Genomic DNA, 8,498 nt, shown 5'->3' with positions numbered 1-8,498 from the left:
ACAGCAAATATCGTTACTTGGAAAAGTTGCTGACATTGATTGATGAAATTAGTTATTTTACATTCTCCAATAACATCGATGTAATTCCAACGACAGAAGCGCGCCCAAATTCAATATTTATATTTGATGACGTGGCATGTGACAAGCAAGATATGATAAACAGATAAAAGAATACTTTGCTATGGGGCGTCATTCGAGCATTGATTGTTTCTATCTCTGTCAGACGTATGCAAAGATACCTAAACATCTTATAAGAGACAATGCAAATCTGTTGATTCTCTTTAAACAGGATGGTACCAACTTGAAACATGTTTACAACGATCATGTGAACACAGATATGTCATATGAGGATTTTAGTGCATTGTGTCGCAAATGTTGGCAACATAAATACGGTTTCACAGTGATTGATAAAGATAGTCCTATAAACAATGGACGATATAGAAAGGGATTTAACGACTATGCTATACCATGAATTGTTCAATCATTGTTGTAACTTTAACGTGATAACTTCAACCTTCTACATGGTTCTAACATTGTTTCAACGTCGTTATAACATCAATGTGGTTGAACATAGTTCCAACATCGTTGTAACATCAATGTGATTTTAACATAGTTCCAACATCGTTCCAACATCGTTCCAACATCGTTGTAACGTTAATGTAGTTCAACATTATTCAAACATTGTTCCAATATTATTGTAATGTCAATGTGGTTTAACGTTATTCAAACATCGTTCTAACGTCATTGTAATTTTAACGTTCACGAGGTATACATCATGAATCGTATCATGGACATCAAGGATCGCGAGAAAATAGTGAATGAGATTGCAAAAACAAACAAATCAATCCGCAAGAAATATCGAGCTTTGAAAACCGGTAGGTTGAATGAAGATGTTACATTAGAGAGACATTTTAAATCCATTGTCGAACCTCTAAAGCAAATCGTGGAAAGAACCGCTAATGTAGAAGGTAACGTTGATGTAAAAACTGAGGCATCATCGATGAGTACAAATGTTAATGCAAAGAAGGTAATATTAAAACCTGGAAAAAAGAATGCAAAACGTAAGGTAAAAAAATGGAAATCTAACATGTCATGGGATTACTCAGATATGTCCACATTGTCCTCACCAAAACAGAAACAATTATATAATCCTCCACTAGTTTCTACTTCGATGGAAGCTTCTGAACAATCACATGAATCTTTGCCGAACAACACTCTACCCGTTGATGAGAATACTGCTTTCGAATATGAACAATCACATAAATCTTTGCCGATCAACACTCTACCCGTTGATGAGAATACTGTTTTTGAAACCCCAGTTTCACCGTTTGCAACATCCGTGAAACATCGATTACAAATGCTCGAAGGACAGCAAAAGTTGCGTAATTATCTTGGTCCGTTGGGACAAATATACATGGGAGCTGTGCTAAGTGGTAAAAAAGATACTATGGATAGCGTTTATGGTGTACGTTTTAATAACGATGGAATTACGCTTGGGGATAAAGATATCGATGTGGACAGAAACGATAATATAATTATAGATGGAATAACATACAAGGGAACACCAGGTCTTTACGAGCTAATATTTAAAAGAATTCCCGATGATGCTGTGTACACAGAGTCTGATATGCAAAAATACAAAAGTATACTGTTTGCAACGAATGCTCACAGACGTGGATACAACTCACAGAATCCTATAAGTGGTAATAGAGGATACAAGTATAAGTATATAATCGCTCCCCTAGTATCACATGTGTCAAGCAATAAAGTGGTAGGAAAAGGTTTACCACAAGAGACTACGATGTTACTAAATGATAACAAGATTGATTACATATATTGGAATGATCCGAACGAGTTGGTAGATCGTTTGCAATTGCTGGAAGCTTCGCCCCCCGCCAAGCCGGCAACAACGCTCACAACAATGAAATTTCATCAATTATTGAAGAACTCCGTGAAGCTGGTCTTATTATATAAATTAAACAGCGCTGCATTGATATGAATTAGTCAGTTAATACTGCTTGCGTCGAAATGTCGATGAATAAGTTCGGAACATTGCATGAGGATAATGGCTCGAGAGCTACTCGAATACAACAACAACAATGGAATGAATACGCTGAAAATTATGTACACGAAAATGCTCTTTGTCTAAACGATGCAAAAGAATTTGATGCAAGGTCGCGCAAGATACAACATGTAGCGCAACCGGAAGCTGACAGTGACGTTGCAACCAAACGATATGTGGAAGAGCGTATTGCAGGTGTGACAGGTCATTTGAATGACGTTGCAAGCAAACGATACATACAGGAAAATGCCCTTTGTCTAACTGCCGATGATAAAAGTTTTGATGCAAAAAGGCTTAGGATACATCATGTATCGTGGCCGAAAGCCTTCGATGACGCTGCACACAAAAATTATGTGGATGAAAACTTAAATAATGTTAAACTTCTACTGCATAATAGTATAGTTGAAAACATAAATAATGTTAAACTTCTACTAAATACTAGTATAGCTGAAACGATGCAGTATGTAGATAAAAATGTTGAAATTTTAAAAAATCTACAAAATGACTTTGAAATGAAAAACATGCAGAGAATAAATACCCTTCATCAGAACATGGAAACATACGTAGACTTTTTACAGTCTATGATATTGAAATTTCAGAAAAAATAGAATATTGCAGTTAAATTGACATATCATCAAGCTTAACAACAACAACAATGCTCACAACAATAAGCTTCTATTTATTATCAAGGAAATTTGCGAAGTCGGTTTGATTGTAAATAAAAGTTTGAGTCATACCGATATCAGTCAGTGTTGAAATGTCAATCAATGGATATTCAAAGTAAGACGAAATATACGTAACAACTCTTAAACAACACTTCATAATGGGAAAAAAGATAAAGAGATCTACAAAAACTAATGAGAGAAAAAAGGAACAACTTATTAGTAATGAAAGGCAGCAACTCGTTGAGGAACTACACGCTCCGGCGAGAAAAAATTTGCCGCGAAGACGCGTCATAGTTCATGGATATGACGATCTATGGCAAGCCGATATCGTCGAGATGATTCCATACTCACGTTTCAACAGAGGCTATCACTACATACTCACCGTTATAGATGTGTTAAGCAAGCATGCATGGGCCATACCACTCAAGAGTAAAGGCGGAAGCGAGACGGCTAACGCAATCACCGAGATAATTCGAGAGAGCAAGAGATGTCCAAGAAACCTACAAACTGACATGGGGAAGGAATTTTATAACGCCTACGTGCAAAAACTCTTAAAAAAAATGATATTAATCATTATTCCACATATTCGATGTTGAAGGCATCGGTCGTTGAGCGATTCAATCGCACGTTGAAAAATGACATGTGGAAAATGTTTACGTTCAACGGAACCTACAAGTGGATCGACGCGTTGCCACAGCTTGTCGCGGAGTACAATACGCGCAAGCATCGAACAATCGGTATGCGGCCTGTTGACGTTACCCCCGCGATCGCTGAAAAACTGTTGACTACCGTGTACAGCACAATAAAGATTGTTGGTCCAGCAAAGTTCAAAGTAGGCGACTTGGTACGCGTTAGCAAATACAAAACAGTCTTCGAGAAAGGTTATACACCAAATTGGACCACGGAGGTGTTTAAAATTGTTAAAGTACAGCGCACTAATCCTGTAACATATCTGCTCAATGATTATCGTGGTAAATCTATCGCTGGAGCATTTTACGAGTATGAGTTGCATCGTGCGACTTATCCAAACATGTACCTCGTAGAGAAAGTATTACGCAAAAAGGGGAACATGGTTTACGTCAAGTGGTTGGGATTCGACGGATCACACAATTCTTGGATTCACAAAGACAATATTACATAAGAATATTTTCTTTATTATAATCATATAAAAAAAAATATTGTAAACATATGAATATAAAATACATTTTTTTTTACATATATGAGGTTTCTTTATTATCCCTCCTCAATATATTCTTCTTATTATTAATACATACACGTTCTTAATGTAAAATGCATATAAAATGGCTATAATGTATAAAATACAATCATCCTTAATACATATTTCAATGTTCTTAGTATTAACTCACACATTTTTAATAGAAAATAAAAACGTAAAATGTATATTATGAAATTACAAAAGTATAAAAAAATACATAAAATGTAACATAAGTGTATAATGTGAAATACATGAAACATTAAATCTACAACTATAAAATAAATGTAAAATGTAAAATACATGAAATGCAACGTATAAAATATATAAAATGTGAGATGTAAAATTAGAAAATATATGTAAAATACAAATACAAAATACATAATGTATAAAATACGATATATTATAAAGGTATCCGATAATGTCCCCATGGTAATGTATTTACAGTCGAATCTACATATCGCTTATCGTCGTATGGACTCAGAGCAATTTTCGTCTCGTGGATGGTGTACACCTCATGCAATTTCGATCTTATACAAGTCTGCTGTCGTGTCATTTCAATTTCATCTCGCAGACACAGCATATAATCGTCGAACGTTATAGTATGCGCTATGATGTTACTCTTGACACCTTTGACCTTTTTAGTGTCTTTTCTACCGTCTACCCTTAATGCGTACATTTTTGCTCTAAGTCCAACGAACTCTGTCATTATCGCGCCATTATTTTCATCTTTCATCAGCCCTAGTTTTTTTTTATTGACACGTGGAATACCATATGCATTGTCAACCGGATAATCGCTCGTGTCAAATCTACTAATGTCACGCTTCATGATATCGTACACATCATTGCACTCGATGTGATATATAAGACTATCCGTATCGGTGTACATGACTTTACATTTATTGTGAAACAATGGTAACATATACTCATAATGAAATTCATACAAACATGTCTTGGATATGTCAAGAATAGACATACCCACATAAATCGGTTTGTCGAATTTTGTCTTAAGTTTTCGCAATTCAATGGCGACTAGATTTTCCGAAAAGACGCTTCGACTATGGAAATTTGGTTTCGCAATCATTGCCTCAGCGCCATACCGCCCGCCCCACTTTGTTAATAATTTTACATTAACGTGATTGCGCACGTTCTCCATGGTTTTCCCGAATACCGCGTTGTTCATTAATTTATACAAATTTTTCTCAAAATCGTTCTTGGCATGAGTTCTGAAATTTGTATTAAGCTGAATGTAATTGCGAAGCCATGAAGATTGTGCGAATTGTAATATACGGTATATCTTTGTGATACGAAGACCGTGACGCATGCACTGCTGCAGATTGCGATAGTGTATTACGTAACGCTTCTTATCATACAGAGTCGCGAGGAGCTTGAGCTGCAACTTGCCAGGCGGTTTTTCATGCGTTGGACAGAATGGTAGATCGGTGTGCGCGTTGTGTTTATTTTGTGGGTACTCTAGATCGACCTCGAAAATATAACCTGTGGGCGAATCTGAAGCAATTGTGGTAACGTCAAAGTTTGAGATGTTTTTGACCCATTGAAATTCGGCGTAAGGCAATGGTTGACACATTGCCCATCCGTATAGATTGTTTACGTCAAAGTACATGAGGTACGACGATGGTTTCGATGGATCGTACGACTGCATGTGCTTGTTATTGGCCCTCGCATATCTGCACGAACATTGGCTCAGGCCACCGCGTATGCCACGCTCGATAAACATAACCATTTCAATATCTGTGAGTAGTTCGAAATTGATGCAAGTATGTTTCAGCATCGCGTCCCATGTAAAACCCGGTAGAGTATAATAATATGCGGGGTCGAGTCCGTAACTCACAACGCAACTGTCACGAAAGTTTTCAAATATATCAGCTAACAACAATACGTCGGTTTTCAGATACAGATCGCTGTACTCGCCCAAGGTTTGAATGGAGAACTGCTGCCACACGTTGACAGCGTGTGCGTAATCGCTTTCGGATACAGTGTCGCCGGTCAAAGAACTGTAAAATAATTCGCGCGGCGGTAACCATGTATCCTGCAACTTGTCCACGCAATCTACGTATTCGTAGGGAAACACGCCTTTTCGCGTCAATAAATCAAATTTTTCTGCAGATAAATTACTGAATTCACGTTGCAATATTGATAGTTTATCATTACTGAGAAAGGATGTTAATTTGTCAAGACTCGTATTAAGAAATTTGAAAGAATCGATAAACCGTAATTTTACACAAATTTTCCGCTCATTATCTTCAGTGTTTTTAACATGTTTAGTAAATGAAATGTATTTTTCTTTTGTGATGGGAAGTAAGTCGATTTTCCCTTCGTACGCGGTAGCTATCTCTTTGATGATGAAATGTGCATCATACCCAGATAAGTTGTGAAAAACTATAGGAATGCAATGTGAATCTTTGTAATTTAAATTGCAATCTGAATGTGCGGGACCTCTATAACGACCGGTCAAATGACAATGATCGCGTGCCCGTGTGTCGTTTGGCGCGAACGGTTTTTCACACACATGACAGTGTGTAGCACTATTAAAATTTTCCCATTCGTCTCGCGTGAAATCCATGGGGACATTAGCCGACAGAATATCCTTAACGTTATGCGCTATATTTTTTAATTGCTCTGCGAACCATGCAACGCAATTTTTACCGTGATGAAATCGATACCTTGATAAAGACTCATCGTAAGTGCAGTGCATGTAATATCCAACGCTGAATACTTCATGATGCTGAGACGCATATGTCGGCATTCTCGGATCTGTATTTAGCTTCTTTAGAACGCATTCCAAGTCAGCATACACCACAAAGGGAACTCGTTCCTTTCTGTTGTAGTTTTTGAAACTCAGCCATTTGTTATCTTCGCTCGGTAGTTGGATAGCACAGTCATTTAATTCTCGACAATCAACGACGTGGGCTTCCAATTTCTCGTTCGTGCTGAAATAGTGCAAACATCTGCAAAAACATAATTTATTATTATAATTTATTATAATTTGTTTCTTTTATACAAATTTTATAATTTTATTGAAATATACGTACCGATCGCACAAGTATTTTTTATGTTCATGTTTACTGAGTTGTGAGCTCACGAGGCGGGATAGATTCTTAATCCATGTGAAATGTCCCACATTGTCATCTCGCGGGTCCTGCAGATACAACAGATTGACATGCTTCTCTTTCTTCTTATCAGCAAGCCGTAGTGGTAAAATTGCAAGTTGTTCCTTTGTTTTTTCTGTGCAATATACATTGATTGAGAGATTATTTAATTGTTCAAATTTTTTTATTTGATTCAACGTCATTGGAAACTTAATGTTTTGCAAATTTAGCACTGTCGCATAATGTGGATATGAAGATTCCCGATATGAATGTTCTTTGGCAGGATGCAAAGCAGCGACCACTGACCATGCAAAACATGCATCATCCATAGATTTTACATTGATCACCGCTTTCTTCATCATTATCTCCCGAGGCAACTGGATATAACACCCTGCATGCAATGGATTGTGCTTGTTGATGTTGACCGTAAGATTAAGGATTCGTGATAACGCCCACCCGCTATCACGTTCCTGGAAATCTTCGAGGGATGCCAATATGAATTCGATGACATGCTGCTTGTACCACTCGTATAAGTTTGATGTTTGAAAGAGTTCATAGTTTTTCGTGTTGATACTCTTATTAGCACGTTTATCTCCCGTCACAAACTCACCATTGAACGTGGTATTCACTTTTGCACTGTTGTGTCTTTTTATAACGTCTTGCACTTGCTCGAGCACTACACTACCAGCGTCTTCCAAAAATTGTCGCGGTTCAATATAATCAGCGTTGATTACAGCACCAGTCAATATACGATTTTCAAATGCTGTATCGATCTCTCGCCAAACAAGTTTTTTCGCGTTATTATAGTCACTAGTGCCCACGTATTCACCACCGATGTGCATGAAATGTCTCTCCAAGCGAGTCTTTACACCCTCGAGTCGTGTGATTCTAGCAACCAAAGATTGTCTATGTCCGATTGAGAGTCGTGAACGCTTGACACGACTGCGTTCTTCAAGCTGTTTAATAAACTCCTCGCATCGCTGTGCCCATGCAAAATATTCGCTTAAGGTGATGATTTGGTGGGACCGCTCCAACAGATCTCGTTCAGTTTGCTCGAGATCTTCCATGTTTTACATTGTCTTTTCACACAATTTTTTTATATTTCGAAGCACTTGCAAGTGACTCTGTCACATAATTCACAATACCACACTGCATCAATGATATTATAATCATGATAATTTATGATTATCAATTCGATGCACTTTCCAATGCCTGTATGAATCGCAATATATAGAACTTCGTTGTACTCAATCTTTTGAATGATTTTCATTGCCCAATCATTACAATCATAATTTTTTTCATTGTAATATCGTAGTACACCATATTTATAGTGCCATTCAAATTCTTTGTCTACCTCTCTCTTGCACTCATCCAACATCCATCTATATACTTCCCATCGCACGTGATATGGCCAGTCATATGGGGATTCAGTTTCAATATCAACCCCT

At 37.2% G+C, this 8,498-nt stretch overlaps 1 protein-coding gene across 1 annotated transcript; it reads right to left on the bottom strand.

Annotated features, from left to right (window-relative positions):
- Positions 1-4,343: 4,343 nt before the first annotated feature.
- Positions 4,344-8,117, bottom strand: LOC118648428. The gene is made up of 2 exons (XM_036294736.1): positions 6,994-8,117; positions 4,344-6,909 (listed from the first exon to the last, which is right to left on the bottom strand). The coding sequence occupies exons 1-2, from the start codon at positions 8,115-8,117 to the stop codon at positions 4,344-4,346; spliced, it is 3,690 nt and encodes a 1,229-aa protein (XP_036150629.1).
- Between the last annotated feature and the right edge of the window lie 381 nt (positions 8,118-8,498).

This window comes from Monomorium pharaonis, unplaced genomic scaffold (assembly GCF_013373865.1).
Source record: "Monomorium pharaonis isolate MP-MQ-018 unplaced genomic scaffold, ASM1337386v2 scaffold_433, whole genome shotgun sequence".
NCBI classification, from domain to species: Eukaryota; Metazoa; Arthropoda; class Insecta; order Hymenoptera; family Formicidae; genus Monomorium; species Monomorium pharaonis.
The sequence above is the reverse complement of the archived record's forward strand: the minus strand, read 5'-3'. Positions and strand labels throughout refer to the sequence as shown.

Bases quoted from the DNA above. Each gene is read 5' to 3' on its own strand.
- LOC118648428 (XM_036294736.1), bottom strand. From the start codon at position 8,117: ATGGAAGATCTCGAGCAAACTGAACGAGATCTGTTGGAGCGGTCCCAC. The intron at 6,910-6,993 runs GTACGTATATTT...ATGTTTTTGCAG, and splicing joins AAAAAATACTTGTGCGATCG to ATGTTTGCACTATTTCAGCA.